Genomic DNA, 19,613 nt, shown 5'->3' on the forward strand with positions numbered 1-19,613 from the left:
AAATAAGAGTAGCATGGCGCTTGATAGCTGAATAGTCAGAGCTTCATGGATCATGGTTGGAAATATTCCCTTGTCTTCTCATGGCATTTGGTGTCAAAACATACCTGCCCTAACCTAACCCAATGTTTTTAAAAAGGTAATCTACACTTAATTTGAAAATATTTAGGCCACCAATACTAACCTTTTGTTCTTTTTTATACACTGAAACATTACACAAAAGGATGTTTGAGGTCTTTGTGGGTTAACCCGGACACTTTGGCATCTCCATATTGTAAAGCCTTTCAATAAATAAATAGATAAGTTAAGGCTACAAAATGGACAAGTCCCTTTTCAACCTCACTCAAAGTGACAAAAGTACACAACTACAGTAAAATATAAAAAACATACTTCAAAAATGTAGGCGAACTACAATATTGCACCATATGTCCGGCTACTCAGACTCAGACAGGGAAGGTGAGTCCAAAAGCGCATCTTACAAAAACATAAGTGATGGATACACCATGACAATGATACACCATACACCAATCCGACAGAAAGTTCTTCTCCCATTCCTCCCTTTTATCCCCCTTGCCTTGTCTCCCGACTCCTCCTAGACTTCTTTATCTGTTGAACTCGTCTCCTTCTTGAGACCTGAGGCCACATCTTCATCACCTGGCTTAAGCGAAGGGGACTTGGCCTCTGCTGTGGGTGGTGCTGCAGGACTTTTCAGATCTGCTGCTGCTGCTGCTGCTGGAGCAGTGGGGCTTTTCATCTCAGCTGCAGGCTTCACAGGGGAACTTTTGACATCTTCTGTAGGGCTCTTCACATTGGTTGATGCTGGAGGTGGAGCAACAGGTGCAGCAGGAGCAGCAGGACTCTTTGCTTCAGGAGCTGGTGGAGGAGGTGAGCTCTTCACCTCAGCTGCCGGTGCTGCTGCAGGAGCTTTGACTGGTGGTGTTTTTGTTTCTACGACAGGAGGAGAAGGTGCCACTGGACTCTTTACTTCTTCAGCTGGTTTTGAAGGTGGAGGGGCACTCTTTGCCTCAGGAGCAGGTGGTGGAGCAGCAGGACTCTTGGCTTCTGCAACCGGTGGTGGTGGTGCTGCTGCTGCAGGACTCGGACTCTTGGCTTCAGGCGGTGCAACAGGACTCTTCATGTCTACCACAGGACTCCTGGAGTCAGCAGCAGGAGACTTGGCGTCTGCAGCTGGCTTTGGAGACTCAGTCTTGGTGTCCGCCAGTGGTGGTACGGAGGGACTTTTAGCTTCTACTGCAGGAGGAGGAGATTTAGGAGCCGGAGTTGAAGGAGCAGGAGCAGGTGGAGATTTAGCCTCTGGTGCTGGAGCTGGGGCTGGGGCTGGAGCTGCTGGACTCTTGACTTCTGCTGGAGCCGGCGCTGCTTTTGGAGTTGTGGCTTTCGGCTCCTCCACTGGCTTCGCCGGACTTTTCACATCTGCTACTGGACTCTTCAACTCTGGGGCTTTAGGTGCCGGACTGCTTTTCGGCTCTGGCGCTGGTGGGGCTGGGGCAGCGCTCTTTGTCTCCGCTGGTTTAGGTGTTGGGGTCTTGGTCTCTGCTACTGGTTCTGGTGGTGCGACACTCTTGGGCTCTGGTGCTTTAGGTGCTGGAGACTTCGTTTCTGGTGCCGGTGGTGTTGGAGCGGCAGCCTTCGTCTCCACTGGTTTAGGAGCTGGACTCTTCGTGTCTGGGACTGGTTGTGGGGCAGCAGGCTTCGGAGTCTCCACCGGCTTGGGCGCTGCTGAACTTTTGGTGTCTGCTGCGACTGGTTGAGGGGCAGGCTTCTTAGCTTCGGTAGCAGGCTGTGGAGCCGGAGCCTTGGCCTCGCTGGCTGGTTTGACAGCTGGAGCAGCAGCGGCAACAGGTGTGACGGTCTCCAAAGGTGACTTTGCCTTATCGGCAGGCTTGCTGCTGGTGGCGGTAGTGGATGTAGCCTCGGCGGGCTTGGCAGGAGCAGGAGCTGGTGTCGGGGATGGGGTTGGGGCTGGCGTAGTAGGAGAAGGCTCTGGCTTTGTGCTTGGTGCTGCTGATACTACTGGTGATTGTGCAGGCTTGGAGGTGTCAGTGTTGGAGGCGGCCAGAAGTGGGGTGGTGGAAGTGGTCCTGTCGTCCGCCGATGACACACTCACGTCGTTGGCAGTAGAGTTGGAAGTCATCAGGGGGACCTTCTCCTTCACCGGCGTGATGGAGTCGTCGGTTGCCGGGGCTTCGCCAGAGGGGTCGGTGGGGGGCGGAGCCCGGCTGAAACATTGGGCGATCTCGTCGAACGTCTTGCCCTTGGTCTCAGGCACGCGGAAGTAGGTGAAGATGAAGAAGAGGATAAGGAAGCCCGTGAAGATGATGAACACATAGGCCCCACACAACTCCTGCAATGCAGAATCAACACACATACACAGGGTTGATACAGATTTGAATAGTGGAGTCAAAGGGATCAGTACACTTTCAGCTCGTCAATAAACATATTTATAAACTAATATACTGTATCTCTGCAAAATAAATTGATCTACGCTGATTAAAAGAGACTGCAACAAAATAAACGCTGTACACATCACTATTAAAATATGTATCTGGATGATAACGTATATTTGGATGCTTATGGACAAATTGAGTTGACCAAAAAAAAACCTTTACCTCCAGTTTTGGAAAGCTAATCCCGACCAGGAAGTTGGCAGTCCAGTTGCAGAAACCAGCAACGGCCATGGCGGCTGGGCGGGGTCCCTGGGAGAAGAGCTCGGCCACAATGAACCATGGGATTGGACCGGGCCCCAGCTCGAAGAATGCCACAAATGCAAACACCGCCCCAATGCTCAGGTAACTCAGTGATGGAATGCCCTTCTGCATGGGGTAACGAAATAGAGACAGAGAGAGAAAGTTAAGAGAAAGTTATACCCTACTTAAAGTTAAAGAGAAAATTACATAAATTGTATAACTGGCATAGCAACCCAATAAGATGCTAATTTGTGTTTGATTGAAAAACGCACCAATAAGAGTGCTATCGTCATCAGCAGAGCGCTGACAGCCATTCCAGCCAATCCGATGAGGTGGAGAGTCCTACGTCCCGCCCTCTCCACTAGGAAGAGCTGAAACAATCAAGACAGTTATTTTGCTATAAACACTGACCCAATGTTTATGACATGAACCTCTTTTATCATGAAGTATTAAGTCTATGTCCTTACCGACACCACAGTAAAAACGGTGTTAACGGCACCGGCTCCAATGGTGGCAATGATGGGCTTGGTCACTCCAGCAGACTCAAATATACCAGTGGAATAGTAGAACACCTGAAGGACCAAACAAGAATTAAAGACTCTGGGTCAAATACTATATAGTACAAACGTAGCTACCATATTGTAAATTCATGTATGAGTAAGACTAGTTGTTTGTGTGTGTGTGTGTGTGTGTGTGTGTGTGTGTGTGTGTGTGTGTGTGTGTGTGTGTGTGTGTGTGTGTGTGTGTGTGTGTGTGTGTGTGTGTGTGTGTGAGTGAGAGAGAGAGAGAGAGAGAGAGAGAGAGAGAGAGAGAGAGAGAGAGAGAGAGAGAGAGAGAGAGAGAGATTATTATCAATGTCTTATTTAAATGGTTTTAGTTAAACTGCGCATTGGAGACTGGTCAAACGCCATTTTAAACTTCTGTGCTAACCCCGTTACATAGATTTTTGACAATAAAGTACACTTGAACTTGAACTTGAACTTACACTTAAGTGTCAGTACTAATCCACGTCAGCTACTAATTATAAAGCCAAGGGGTGAGGCTTATTCACTTACTTTAGGTGCACCAAAATGGCTGACATGAATTGAAAGTGATGAGTCATCACTATGATGAGTCATCTTGGCATGAGATTGATATGAGTTGAGTTGGTATTCTAGAGATCAGTGGTGTTGCGTGGTGCACATACCGTACGCACTGCACCGCACTGCTCACTCTTTACCCCCCTATAGCCCTCAACTGACTGCAATGCTGATATCCCCTGTTAAAACCTAATCTCTCTTGCTGCAGATGCACTGCGGGATTTGTAGACCACTAATCGTGTGCTGCAGCATGATGGCGATGATCATGGACTGGTGGTAGGGTAGTGTGTGTGTGTGTGTGTGTGTGTGTGTGTGTGTGTGTGTGTGTGTGTGTGTGTGTGTGTGTGTGTGTGTGTGTGTGTGTGTGTGTGTGTGTGTGTGTGTGTGTGTGTGTGTGTGTGTGTTAGTGTGTGTGGGCCTGTGTGTGTGTGTGTGTGTGTATATGTGTGTGTATCTCTCTGTGTGTGTGTATATGTGTGTGTGTGTGTGTGTGTGTGTGTGTGTGTGTGTGTGTATGTGTGTGTATGCGTGAACGAGCGAGTACTCACCGCGTTGATGCCCGAGAGCTGCTGGGAGAGCTGCAGCATGACGGCAATGAGCAATGGCTGCCGGTAGGCCTGCGTGCGGAAGAGCTCGGCAATGGTCACCTTCTTCTCCATGGCCATCTTGGCACTCTCCTCCTTCATTTCCTGCATGTCCTTGCTCACATCCTCAACCCCACGAAGCCGCACCAGGGCTGAGGAAACACACCCACACCCACACCGACACAAACATTATAAGATAGATGTGCAAGACCAAGGGGTCATACTAGGGCCGTAGAGAAAACAGTGCTTTGATCTCTGGTCCCATGGTTCTATGCTAGCTTCAGAGGTTCAGAGGTGGGAGCAATTGAGCTTTCCCTTTAAAAGGCAAGATACTATCTGTTATTTCACACGTGACCTGAGGAAGACCGTCAGGCTGAAACGTTGTCACATTAAAAACGTATTCATTTAACTTGAGAGTGTACGGCACTTCTCTCCTCCTGCAAGCTTCAGAAGTTCCAACAACAAACAATGTCTGCCCTACATTTGTGTTAGCACGGCTAGGTTACGTGTACTATTTCTACAAAGTCGGCTGTTCTGGTTTTGTCCTGAAACAAGTTACCATGTAGGGTCAAGTAATTAAACAGCTCGTTGAAATCTTGCGCTTTTAAAATGCGCAAAAAAAAAAAAACGGTTATTCTATCAACTGCTCTTGGAGATATTTATGATTCACAAAGAGTAGTTATGGAAACAGATGGTTTGTTTGGAATCTTTTGAAGGCTGCATGAAAACAGGGGATTGGCCAGGTTTCACCGTATATAGACAAATCTCACAGTGGGACCCTCAAGGGCATCTTTACTCTTTTAGTAACCAGAGGCAGGTACACGTGATTATGTTTGACCCAGTAAGACACAGGCCCTATTATAAATTAGCTGTTACCAGAATGGCAGTGAACAACCCATAGTATATTAACAACAACCCTGTGTACTGTCATAGTGGTGTAGTAATGCCAGAGAGAGTAGAGAGAGAGAGGTTCCATTGGCCCATTGTTTCCGGGTTCTATTATTGCAAGGGGGAGGGGGGGAATCCCCCTTTAGGCAGACCTAGGCAGACCTAAGGACTGTTCTATTCATTGTAGGAGTATTATGACACGCCCTTTAGGCAGACCGGAACCTGGTCATGTTAGGTGCCCATAGCAACCTATTTCATTGGCATAATCTCTATATCCTTAAAGAATCTCTGGTAATGCGGTAGTTTTTCAGTGCGGAAGGCTTTTCAGTGACTATTACAGCATTCCACTTGTGGAATGGCGTGCATTAAGAGGCGACGTCGTTTTTTTTATCATTGGCGCTCTACAGATTGAAAATTGTCTCTCATAAAAACAAAGAGATGAGCAGATCCTTCAAATTCACATCGAGGGCTACAAAGTGAAATGTGAAGAAATGATTTTCATCCAATCTGCTACTTGACTGACCACTAAAACACTTCAAGAAACGACTTGCTTTGAATTTAATTGAAAATCTGCAGGAAAACGCTCACAGGCATGAAAGTGACGGCTTGTTCCAATCCACCTACTCTGCCAGTGCTATTTTTGTTTTATTTAATGTATTTCTCCTTTATTTTACTAGGGTAGTCACATTGAGGCAGTTGCCTCTTTTCCAAGTGGGCCCTAGTTAGATGCAGATGACGTGACAGCACCGGCTGTTAGCCTCCTGCACTTCACCTTCTGCGCTCAGGTCAACAATGTCCCACTCAGCGTTACTGAGCAGAAACACAAATCACCTCCTATGTTTGAGTGAGTGCAGCAAAGAGAACAGGAGAGATGAATTAAATAAGAAGGGGCCAAAAGTAGGGAGTATGCAAGCTCAACTAAACAAATCAGTTGGTGATCTAGTAGAATAAGATACATCACAACACGTAAAGGAGTGTGTTCAAGTTCATTCTCCAAAGGGGGCATTGTCCACTCCTTCTTCTGCTCTTTATGAGGCGTTTGGTGGCGGTTCGTGTGGTGTGCGCTACCGCCATCTACAGCGCTAAGGGAACTCCATTTATTCTCAACCTCCGCTGATCTCCTAAAGCAGTGTTTCTCAACCGGGGTGCCGGGGCACCCTGGGGTGCCACAGGCCCCCCTCAGGGGTTCCGCGGAAACGTGGCTGATAAATAAATTACATAATATAATACATATTTGTCTAAATTAATAAATGAATGCTTAGTCAGTGGAATCTTTCATCTGCCATTTACGCACAATAAAGTAAATTTAGGTCACCCCAGTAAGTTGCAACTTCGAACATAGGTTGTGTGACATCTCCAAATGTGTTACTTTTCCAAGCTTGTGTCATATCGGATGCGATGCAATATTAGGGCTTGTTGGTTTTGGGTGCCTTGACATTTTTCATGAATTGAAAGGGTGCCTCGCCAAAAAAAAGGTTGAGACACACTGTCCTAAAGGGGCCGTTCACCTGACGTCAAATGGATTCCGGAACAGTATGGGCTTGCTCGTCTCTACCTTATCCACGGTCTCTGTTGTAATTACCTTGCGTGCCTCTCCCTCCTTACCCAAATATACCGCACCATCCAATGACTAACAGTTTAATATTTATTGGCTATAGTCAACTATCGAGAGTGCTGAAGGTCCCCCTCGGAGGTGTAATATTAACCTTTGCGCGCCTCCTCTTCCTTGGCGAGGTTGATGAGCAAGTAGCGAGGGCTCTCGGGGCAGAAGGGCAGCAGGAGGCACTGCAACACCGCCGGGATCACCGTCAGGGACAGCAGCACCGGCCAAAGCAGGTCCGAACCCAGCAGAGCCTCCAGTCCAAACACCTGGGACAGACAGACAGACAGACAGACCGAAGCAAGCACACATTACATTACACTTAGCTGACGCTTTCATCCAAGGCAACTTAGTTATTTTAAAGGGTATTGTTAAAGTCCCTGGAGCAGTGGTGTAGTCTACGTAGAACGCGGGTATACGGAGTATACCCACTTCTAAATTTCAGGGATTTCAGTACACCCACTTAAAATTGATTGATCCATTGTTTTGAATAGCACAAATATATACAGTATACCCACTTCAAAAAATGCTCAAATATACAGCATACCCACCATAAAAAAGTAGACTACACCACTGCCCTGGAGCAATGTGGGGTTAGGTGCAAAACGGGGTAAAATACATGAACATGGATGTGTGCAGTATAAACAATAAAATGCAATACGAGTACAGAATGGAAAGTAAACCTGATACAAGTGTGGAGGAGCGGAGTGGAAGGAGTGGAACTTTAGTTCATGTGGTTTTCTAGGTCATTTTACTGATTCAATAAACAACAAAATAAAAAAAAGCTTTTAGGTCAGCACAGTGTTTCTAACCCGCTGTTTTGAGAAATTTCAGTGATTTGTTGAAAATGCAATCAGAGACAACTTCACATTCCCATCAAAGAAGTATCTTTTAATCCTACATGTGACTACTAACACCATTGCCAGCCTTTTCTCAAACTAAAGAAGGGTGACAGCTGAAAATATTTGGGAATGGGAATAATGTAGCAAACTAAACTCTTTGCACTGCTACAGTGGCTCTCTACTTGAATTTTCAGTTGCGGTTAAAGCACTGGACGCTGAGCATACCGTACTTCCTTAGTTTTTCTCCAGTTGTCTTTTTATCAATAAATATATTTTTAGGGGCTTTTATGCCTTTATTTGACAGGATAGTCGAAGATGGTGACAGGAAGCGAATGGGACAGAGAGACATGGGAGTTTGGGAAATTACCCCGGCCGGACTCCGGGGTCCCCATGGGTGGGCATGCAAGCCCAAATGTGGGGGGCTTAGCGTGCTGCACCACAACGCACCCTTCCTCAGTTGTCTTACCTGTGCAATGAGGATGCCAACCACCACCCCTAGCTGGTGCAGCGTGCCGAAAGCCCCGCGGAGCGGCGTAGGGGACACCTCGCCCACGTACATGGGCGTGAGACCGGTGAAGAGGCCGCAGAAGAGCCCGATGACCAGGCGGCCGGCGATGACCATCTCAAAGGAGGAGCAGAGTGTGCACAGCCCCATCAGGGCACCTCCTATCAGGGCCAGGATGTTGACAATGAACATGGACTTCCGCCTGGTGGGAGAGACAAGGAGCCGGAGACAGACACCAGGCACCAGACACCAGGCACCAGGCACCAGACACCAGGCACCAGACAAAGAGAGGTATACAGTCAGTACAGTAAGTCAGTCAGACAGACAAATATAGGGAAAGAGCGGAAATACAGCATTACTCAAATTTCTTATACAGTGGACCTCCTGTCTGGTCTGTTGAAAAAGAAAATCTGCAGTCGCTAAAGACTGCATTCAATTGTATTCAAAGTATGCAATTTCCTGTCCCTTCCCCTAAAATGTCAGTGAAGTCGTATGATTGGGCAGCTACCCATACCCCTGTACCTGTTTGGTTACGCTAACCAAGAGAGCGTTGCCATTTTGTAAACAGGTCTACAGGCTTTGGTTGGAGCTAGAGAACTTGTCTTTATTCCGTGATGGGCTATTTCATGTAATTCTTTCGAAATCCCACTACAGTTCAAGGCAGTCTGACTAAAAACAAGTTGCAGATTTCCACTGAAGATTTTCAGCACTGGGCAGTCATGGGCAAGCGGTTAGGGTGTCAGACTTGCAGCCCAGAGGTTGCCGGCTCGACTACCGACCCGCCAGGTTGGTGGTGGGAGTAATTAACCAGTGCTCTCCCCATCCCCCTCCATGACTGAGGTACCCTGAGAATGGTACTGTCCCACCGCACTGCTCCCTTGGGTTGCCATTGAGGGCTGCCCCCTTGCACGGGTGAGGCATAAATGCAATTTCATTGTGTGCAGTGTGCAGTGATCACTTGTGTGCTGTGGAGTGCTGTGTCACAATGACAATGGAACTGGAGACAGTTGGAGTTTCCCAAATGGGCTTTCAGATGACTAATCCATTGCAAAAGTTAGATTGTGCCTATCATTAAAAAAAAACGTGAATACTGTAATAGCAAATGAAGAATTTGGTACTTTCTGAAAACAAGGAGATATGAAATGGTTAAGAGGAATAAGAATGTTGCATTAGCACAAGGGACGGCAACCGAACCAGCCTTTAGATTCCTGTCTGATGGTGACAGGAGAGGACAGTTTGGAGAGAACCCAAGAGGCGACCCGAGCTTTAAAAAAAAAAAAGAAAGAAAGAAAGAAAGAAAGAATAGGAGCTAGAACATGGCAACTCCTGCCATCTTTCCCTTCGTCATAGTCACAGTGTTTCAGAGGGACGTCATGGGCCGGGGTCCATTAGCATGTCATGCTTATGGATGGCTGAAGGACAGCTTTATATAAGGGTCCCTACTTGATATATTACTGAGGGACTGGGCCATGCAAAAGTTACAGAAACCCATTTCATTAATGAAGTTACAAATCTTATTTCTTAAAAGCATGGCAATTTAATTAACTTAATATTTTTTCACTGCAACAACTACAGCATCATCAAGACATTACAACTTGGTCAAGCCATTCTGAAAACGTATGATATAGATAAGAAAAAATAATTATTTCCTCCGTACACCTGTAGTTGTTGTGTGCCAATGGGAGATGACTAACTCAAGTAAGAAAAGAGTGAAGGTGGAGCAGCTTAGAAGTGAAAAACGTGCATCACTCAAGACTTTTATAAAGACGCGAAAAAATTGTTAGACACTTGGCATGTCCTTAAAGGAACAGACCACCCTTTTTTGATTTTCACATATTTGCAGTATTTCCAAGCATTATTTATGAATGTGCATATAATTTTCGTCTATGTGTTTGCATTGCCCCGTTTAACAGTATAGCCACATTAGGCATAGCAATGCAAGTCTATGGTACAAAATAAAACACAATCAAATGTACTTATAAACCATTTTAAAATTAATGTAAAATTCACTGGAGTGTAAAACGGCAATTTAATTCCGTCCAGTGACCACTTGTGGCTTGATGCTAAAGATACCAGTTACTTCCAGTGATTATGCTAAGCTATGCTAATAATTCTGATCCAATAAATCTAAGTACTGAAAACACTGAGACGAAAATGATATGCACATTCATGAATAATGTTGGGAAATACTGCAAATATGTGAAAATCAAAAAAGGGTGGTCTGTTCCTTTAAAGTGGAAATCTGCAACTTGTTTTTAGTCAGACTGCCTTGAACTGCATTGGGATTTCGAAAGCATTACATGAAATAGCCCATCACGGAATAAAGACAAGTTCTCTAGCTCCAACCAAAGCCTGTAGACCTGTTAACAAAATGGCAACGCTCTCTTGGTTAGCGTAACAGGGGTACAGGGGTATGGGTAGCTGCCCAATCATACGACTTCACTGACATTTTAGGGAACGGGAAAGGAAATTGAATACTTTTTCATTTTTTGTCTAGAACTGGGAAGGGAACTATGTGCATTTAGCGACTGCAGATTTAGCAGTTTGGATATTCTGATGATTCTTGTAAAACTTCCAAAATGCCAGAATCAAGGCTTTACGTATGTCAACAAAACAACTAACAGAAACATGCAGCTTTAAATAAAATTGAGTTTTTCACACATGAGCTGCTCTGGAGTGCATTTCTACTATTTTAGCTACTTTGCTGTTTGCAATGCAATTTGCCATTGGTAACTACCCAAGTTGCTAACTGCTAACAACTACACTTTTGAGAAATGCTCCCCTGGTGAGGTGAACCTCTTTCACTTTATAATAGGGGTTGTGTGTGTGACACTAACCTGCCAAAGTAATTGGCCATGACGCCCACACTGAAGGAGCCAATCATGCCGCCCACACTGAAGATGGCAACTGCCAAGCTCCACACGATGGTGCAGGTGCCTGCCGGAATAGGCGTGCCATAGCGCTCAATCCAGGTGTTGTTGAAGAAGCCACGCAGTTTCTGTTATTCAAACATACAAAAAGTGTTAGGGTACGCAGTTAATGGTATCCAAACATACAAAACATGTTAGGGTAGGCAGTTTATGAACACAAATACCCGTAACTCAATAGGTGCTGGATGAAAAAAAGATTGAGAAGAGAACGTTGTCACACTATTTCTGTTTCCAGTTCCGAAAAACAATGTTTCGACCATTAAGGTCTCCATAAGATGTAGGGCTGCACAATTAATCGAAAATAATCGAAAATCATGATAAAATTGTGAAATCGAAGTCGTGATTTCAATCGTGATTTAATCGTGGCAATAGTGACCTACCTTTGAGAGCGTCCCTGAAGCCAGAACATACTGACAGGCTGGTGTTTCTGGCCAGAAATCTGTCCACCTAAGTTTCATGCTATTACCTTAACATAATTATTACAATTCATTTTATTTTGTTCATCCCGTACATAATTCACTCTTGGTTATATTTCATCTTGTTATAATTTTCAAAAAAGTCTGCAAAAAATCAATACTTGTGATTAATAATCGTGATTACGATTTTGACCAAAATAATCGTGATTACGATTTTGACCAAAATAATCGTGATTATGATTTTTTCCATAATCGTGCAGCCCTAATAAGATGTTAACAAAACTGGGAACAAGAACAGTGTGCACAGATTCTCTAACACAGGTAGTAAGGGTATCGATAACAGGAGAAATGTACAAAGCATGGCACAGAAGTATGGGCATAAATTACGGGAATTTTCGCATGCCATCATAAAAACGATTCATCATGAAACTTTCAATCTTAGCATCGCTGTAGCTTGGCACTGTGTGTGATTTACGTTTGACATTTGAACACTTACAATGGATTGGAGGTAGTGGACACACTCATGTGCATGCGTGCATGCATACACACACACACACACACAGACACACACACACACACACACACACACACACACACACACACACACACACACACACACACACACACACACACACACACACACACACACACACACTACACACACACCTGTTCTGGTGCATTGATGACTCCGGTGTTGTAGCCAAACTGAAGGGAGCCGATGACTGCAGTGCCCAGGGAGAACAGGAGATAGCATGTCACCTGCTTGGGTTTCTAAACGGAGAGAGAGAGGGGGAAATATATATAAGAGGGAGAGAGAGAGAGAGAGAGAGAGAGAGAGAGAGAGGGAGGGATATGTTAGCGCGAGAGAGAGGGGGGAGGAATATATTAGAGAGAGAGAGAGAGACAGAGAGTGAGAGACAGAGAGAGAGAGAAATGGAGAAAGATAGAGAGGATAAAGGAGAGAGAAAGGAAAGAGAATGGATGAGGAGAATGGAGAAAGAAAGACAGAAAGAGGGAACGAGAAGTTAAAAGGCGGGCAAAACAATCTACTCCCTCGTGAATGACTAATGCTGCACTCAGAGGTAATTGGATGATGGCACACACTGACATTTGGGGAGGCTAACTACGGTTGCCAGGGGTGACAACAGCATTTATTAAACTGCCTACGGTTGTGGTCATTTTGGAGAGCAACTCAGGTTATGTATACTGTCTGCTGGCTTGAGATATTTTTATCCATTTCAGAAATACACACAATAACACATACTACAGCACACACACACACACACACACACACACACACACACACACACACACACACACACACACACACACACACACACACACACACACACACACACACACACACACACACACACACACACACCACGCACGCACGCACGCACACAAACACACTTGCATGCACGGATGTACACACACACACACACACACACACACACACACACACACACACACACACACACACACACACACACACACACACACACACACACACACACACACAGAAAGAGAGAGAGAGAGAGAGAGAGAGAGAGAGAGAGAGAGAGAGAGAGATCACAAGCCTCCTTGCCAAGAACTCACAATAACAAAATTAAAAAGGACAACAACAAAAAACGACAACTGTGCTAACAACCATCGATTGGAAAACTACAAACAGCACTGTACGCACGCAGGTGCATGGTAGACTCAATGTATACATGCATTTGGTTGAGTCTCATCTTTTGACCAGAAGAGTTGACCTACATACAGTTACACAAAGTCACGCTGCACACAGGAGAAGGCAGACAGCACTCTGGACGGCATCATGAAATGCAATATGCTCACTCTCAGCAAGTAAGTGTGCAGGGAGTACAAGCCCATTAAGAGTAGCACTTACAGTAGAGTGTTTTCACATCAAAGGGTCCAAATGCTCTTGGTTTGGTTCTGCGTGTCCCTACACAGACCATTATTTGGTGCAGCACCACAATATCAAAACCAAGCACCAGAAACTGATTACTGTAACAGTCACACATACTGTACATGTGATGATGTGAATGGAGGGAGTACACACGCATACCGCTACACTTGCACTGGCCAAATGTGTTTTGCCCCTAGCACAAGTAGCACAATGTGGTTAACATACCGTATGCTTGTTGTCAAAGCATTGAACTGCTGGATGCCAAATCAGTCAACTGAGAAGCTAAGACAAGTGTTCATAAGGATTTGGGAGACAGATCAATTCGGGTTAATTTGCTAGTGTGAAAAACATACCTCAATGCAGTCTGTAGGCTACATAATAACAATTTTACTGCTTTGTGTGTACCAATTCTAGTGATGTTTCAATACTCATAGGGGTGATATGTCTACGATTGAGGCCAAAAAATTCAAAGCAACAAAATTCAAAGCACTCCAAAGCTAGTCTCCCTCTCTGGAGGCGACAGACAAAACACAGCACTAAAAACATAAACAGACATGGCAGGCGGCCAGTGGAGCTCTAGAATGTCAATATCTTAGCTGAGCTGGGTGTTGCTGGGTAAATCAGCATTTTAATGTAACATGTGTCCTTAACACAGTAAAACAGGACCCCTGTTATTAATTAGCTGTTACCAGAATGGCAATGAACAACTCGTAAGGTATTAGCAGAGATTATTTAAGTATATAGAGATATGCCAATGTAATAGGTTGCTATGGGCACCTAACATGACCAGGTTCCGGTCTGCCTAAAGGGGCGTGTCATAATACTCCTAGCATTGAATAGAACAGTCCTTAGGTCTGCCTAGGTCTGCCTAAAGGGGGATCCCCCCCCTTGCAATAATAGAACCCGGAAACAATGGGCCAATGGAACCTCTCTCTCTATACTCTCTCTGGTATTACTAAAGGCCCTGTGCACTGTCATAGTGGTGGTAGTACTGGTTTTTCACTGACTAGTGTTCCACTAGTTGAACAGCAGACATTAAGGGGCTACCCTTTGGTGTCTGTCTGTCAGTACAATTATATGATTGTGGTTGTAAATGTCTCACATGAACTGTACAGTAGAAGGCATAATATCCCCCTCTTCCTTGTGCATACCATGTGACTTACATCGGGAATCCAAGGTGTTAATGGGTGGGTTGATCGATTGACTTTGCAAGGACCTTGCCAAGACTAACGCCATGCTTTTACATGATGAAAGTGACAATCCTGAAAATAACTTACTTTCAGGTGGCGTTAGCGTCAATCTTTACTAGAACAAAACAATTTAATTACATTAATTAATTACCACTCTGACTCTTAGAAATGTACAGCAGAGATGGTGTCTTCACCCTCTTCGCATAGATATAGCCTTTGTCAGTGTGTGAGTGTGTGAACGCATATGTGCATGTATACGTGTGTGTGTGTGTATGTTTACTGTGTATGTATGCGAGTGCGTGATATGTGACATACTGTATGTTGTGCACAAATGTGTATTGTGTCCTTTGTATCTGTGTAGTTTTGTATGCTGCTGGACACTTAAATTTCCTTGGGATTAATAAAGGTACTAGCCTCTGCTATAAACTTATTTTCATAAAAACTGAAAATAATAACCTAGTGCTAATCTGTTTCTTAAGACCCTCTGTAATATCATAGCCATGTTGTTGTGATGTAGACCAGTGTTTCCCACCCAGGGGTATGTGTACCACTAGGGGTACACGAGCACACTGCAGGGGGTACTTGGAAAAATGTCATTTTAACAAATGCATGGAGATTAGTGACATTGGAATAGGAAAAGTGATGTAAAACATGTGGTAGGGGTTACTCATGGTACAATTATGTTTAGGGGGTACACAAGACAAAAAAAGGTTGGGAAACACTAATGTAGACTACATAGTTGAGCTTTTTCACCGGTGAGCCCATCTGCACTAAGATGCTACATACAGGTAGTGACATCAGTATCATATGGTATCAGGGTATCATGTGTCTTTTTTTCATGATGACTCATGATAGCATTCTAGACTGTGACCTACTTCCTGGTGGCTACTGTATTGAACAGATCACATTTGTGAACTGTAGGCTATTTCCTGTCTCGAATGCGGGTCTGCAGGCCTCTCACAGCAGCTTCTGCTGAGGGTGCACTATCAGCTGAGCTCGAGCCAAACGATCCCTGGACTGTTTCAGCAGCCAAGAAGACCTTAAGAAGCCTAGACATCTCTCTTTCCAAGGACACATAAAAAGACCACCACTGTCTGGAGACTTCCTGGAAATCTGGCTGGTGGGGAGGGGACTGTGATGATTGGTTAATATATTCCCGAAGGCCTGCCGCTGTCTAGGTAACACTGTGGGCTATAGAAAGGTGTTTCTAAATGTCAATATCCAATTATGCATGTCAACAATGGGCTAAAGGTGAAAGTAATGATTTATTTACTGAATGTTAATCTATCACCATAAACAATTAATAGCTTTGGCTCAACATGGTGCCTTTCAAAGCCGGCCTGAACCCTGGGGTCTTGTTAAATCTCATGGGGGTCTTTTTTGTCTGTCATTATGTCATTCTATTTTATTTTTTTCTTATATGTTACAAGTTCAGTGTTAAATGTTCAGTTGTTGTTTATTACTTTATCACTTTATTATTACTCACTACTTGTATACTGTGACTGGTCCTGTTCTGTTATTCTCAGTCCTGTGTATGTCTATGTCCTGCAATGGGATGGAAAGAAACAGAATTTCAATTTCTTTGTCCTGTATGACCTGTGCATATGGAAGAAACTGACAATAAAGCTGACATGACTTGACTCTATGTCTCCTGCTGTTTGTTGATACATCAATGCCCTTTCATACACTGGTAAAACACAATCACTCGGCCCATTGTTATGACATAGGCCTTAAAACCCAACCAGGATAAGTATACATGTATTACAATTCATTAACTTCAAATCAATTCAGACTACAGTGACCCTGTCTCCCTGTCTACTTTCTCTGCATTGTCCTGAAAATGTCCTATCTTTTACATTCTTTCACAATAAAATCAATCACCCAAAGCCAAGTAGTCTTTCATCATAATACCATTTACTCTCTCTCTCTCTCTCTCTCTCTCTCTCTCTCTCTCTCTCTCTCTCTCTCTCTCTCTCTCTCTCTCTCTCCCGCAGCTCAATCTGCCACTAAAAGCACACTTTCGCTGCCCCACCCACGTTGTCATAACAACGCTCTGAGGGAGACAGTTGGCTGGACTTCCACTGATCTCTCTCTCTCTCTCTCTCTCTCTCTCTCTCTCTCTCTCTCTCTACCTCTCTTTCTCTCTCTCTCTCCCCCCCCTCTCTCTCTCTCTCACACACACACACACACACACACACACACACACACACACACACACACACACACACACACACACACACACACACACACACACACACACACACACACACACACACACACACACACACACACAGGCCACCTGACACAGAGATAACACAAAGAGCATCCGAAACAAACAACATACATGTAAAACACGTGCTGCCTCAGTGTGAAGTTGGCCGGGTCGGGCTGTGCGGAGATCTGCTGCCAAATTACAGTATACCCATGACATGCTCAGAGCTTTACATTGGAGCTTTACATTGGCATAGGCCTACCTGCATATATGAATCTGGTTCAGAGGATAGCTAGTTAGATGACTACTGTATGGAAATGAGTACAAGGGCATGGTAAGACTTGGTTAGGATTACCTCAGAGTCTTGACTTCTGTTCGGACTGACGAACTGACTGACACACTCGACCACTATCAAGTTCCTGCCACACCTATCCACAGGCTATTCATTCTGAGGTGTTGGCTGAATTATCAATTGTAAAAAAATTGGTCTAACCCCAGACGTCCCCCTGGATAGGGGCATATGAAGAAGGGAGACATCACTCTGATCCTGAATTGGATTGACACTGTATAGGCAACCGCTTTGGGCACACTGCTGTCCATGGAACACATGCCATCATTGCATCACATCCATCATATCTGATACAGTATGATACAAGTATGTGTCCACAGCAACAAGATCTCATTTAGATGTGAATCTCTCTCTCTCTCTCTCTCTCTCTCTCTCTCTCTCTCTCTCTCTCTCTCTCTCTCTCTCCCACACACACACACACACACACACACACACACACACACACACACACACACACACACACACACACACACACACACACACACACACACACACACTTATGCACCCTGTTACACAACACTCTTGCTTGAAGCAGCATCACACCACCATGTTCCTGAGCACAGCATCAGAATATGCTGACATTGTGTTATTAATGTATTATTTACGGTATACTTATTTCAGTTTTATTCATTCAGCTGTACTGCCCAAAATAGAACATTTCCGCCATAGTTATGACATATATCGTACTAAATTCACTTACCGGTGGTTCTCCCTCCATCTTGAGTGCCAGCAATTTCTGTTTCTAAGATGAGTGAGCTCCCAATGGAGTCGGGGCTGTTTTAAAACACACGGTGCTCGAAATGCCTCTCGTTCCTCTCCACGCGTAATGAACTGTTGAAAAGGCAAAGTGATGTGTGAAACAGGGGCTAATGGCATCCAGGGGTACAACAGGTCCTTCCGCGACGCTTAACACCAACAAAAGCCTACACCCACTGATCATCATCACTTGGCTTCGTGTAGGCTACACTATTACTACCACGCTACTGCAAGGGCACCCACACATCACAGGGCCGCATTAAACCGTAACACTGGCCATTTACTATATTAGACCATGTGCATTTGCTGCGCGTAATAACACTGGATCAAGTGATGGGGTGTGATTTATGTAACATTAGTAGGCTACATTATGAACTGCTATAGCCTATATTGGGCACATGCTTGAACAACTAACCTACAGTGCCAACCAAAGTGAGAAAGCAATGCAAATTCGGCTGTTCTTACCTGATATTACGAATCGTGACCGCGCTTACTCCTGACCCACTGGCACCAATGCGGTCGGCAAACTCGTTGGTATTCGTCACATATAGCGACGACAAGGCAATCTGCACGTTTCCCGGTTCGCCCCCGCCTACCATTACAAAGATGCTGTGCGTCCTCCCTTTTTTCTCTCTCGTGCGTTTCTCCGTGACCCGCTTTCGCATCACATCTCGTGACGGCTGGTTCGTCACGGCACACACGTATTCCCACCCTGGTCCCGTGATCTAATTGATTCCCGAATAAAGTGTGAGCTTCTGGTGGTCGTTCACTTCCCGGTGTTCACGCACTGGACCCGATGGCACTCCCATGATGCATCGCGCTGGCGACCTTGAGAACACCAGCTGTGGGATGCTGCTGATGCAACGCAGCCGGGTACCACTACGCCCAACGCTGGAAACATGGGTTACGGGACTCTGCTGTTGAAATATCTTATATTTATCATATCTGTGATGTGTCTTGGCTACTCGACGCAGTCGGTTTTAGCCTGGCTTACGACATATGTGGCAGCAATTTAGACTTTTAGACATAAGGTTGTCAGAATGTCGTTCGGGGTGTTGCCTAGGCTGTGGATATGTGGTATTGGATGATTCAATCGTGAGCAGCACACGTCATCCATTGAGGATAAAAAGTTTCCTCTATAGCAGCCTAGCACGGCAATGCAGAGATTGTGTCACCGACGCAATGAATCTGTCGTTGTGCATTTCGTGTTCTGCATTTGATGATTGGATGATTAGGTCTATAGATAGCCTAGCGTATGACTCATAACAAATACAGGTCTTCTCCTGCGTATATGTGACAGCACAGGGCAAATGTCAAGTCAAATGTTGATTATATTGTGCGCAGCACTCAAAGCGCCAACTGTGTTGCGTTTTTAATGTGCTATATAAAGTGACTCAACTTGCAATGGCATGCAACGTCGGCTGGAGTTGGTTCAGTAACATGTAGGCTATGTTAACCCAGCACACAGCAAATAATAGTCCATGAAAATGTCGTATTCTGTTGATGAAATCAATGTTGATGAAGGCCAAGCAGTGTCACTATTACTTCAACAACCCTCTAAGTTAATACAAATATGCATTCTAAACTAATTTAATAGTTAATGTATAGTTCATTCATGTTTAATTGTCCTAATTGAGTTTTC

General features: G+C 44.8%; 1 protein-coding gene across 1 annotated transcript; it reads right to left on the reverse strand.

Moving 5' to 3' along the window:
- Window positions 1–589: 589 nt before the first annotated feature.
- Window positions 590–18,570, reverse strand: slc2a3a (solute carrier family 2 member 3a). The gene is made up of 11 exons (XM_063185048.1): window positions 18,437–18,570; window positions 16,947–16,953; window positions 12,216–12,320; window positions 11,041–11,201; window positions 8,165–8,405; window positions 6,963–7,125; window positions 4,333–4,520; window positions 3,173–3,277; window positions 2,978–3,076; window positions 2,628–2,831; window positions 590–2,362 (listed from the first exon to the last, which is right to left on the reverse strand). Exons 1-11 carry the CDS (start codon window positions 18,568–18,570, stop codon window positions 590–592), a joined length of 3,180 nt encoding a protein of 1,059 aa, XP_063041118.1.
- Window positions 18,571–19,613: the final 1,043 nt, after the last annotated feature.

The sequence above is a fragment of the Engraulis encrasicolus genome, chromosome 20, assembly GCF_034702125.1.
Source record: "Engraulis encrasicolus isolate BLACKSEA-1 chromosome 20, IST_EnEncr_1.0, whole genome shotgun sequence".
Taxonomy (NCBI): Eukaryota; Metazoa; Chordata; class Actinopteri; order Clupeiformes; family Engraulidae; genus Engraulis; species Engraulis encrasicolus.

Excerpts from the sequence above, each read along its gene's own strand:
- slc2a3a (XM_063185048.1), bottom strand. The coding sequence starts at position 18,570 with ATGGTAGGCGGGGGCGAACCGGGAAACGTGCAGATTGCCTTGTCGTCG. Across the intron at positions 8,406-11,040 it reads ATGGCCAATTACTTTGGCAG|GCGGAAGTCCATGTTCATTG; the intron begins GTTAGTGTCACA and ends CTCTCCCACCAG. Across the intron at positions 4,521-6,962 it reads GGAAGAGGAGGCGCGCAAAG|CCCTGGTGCGGCTTCGTGGG; the intron begins GTTAATATTACA and ends GTGTTTCCTCAG.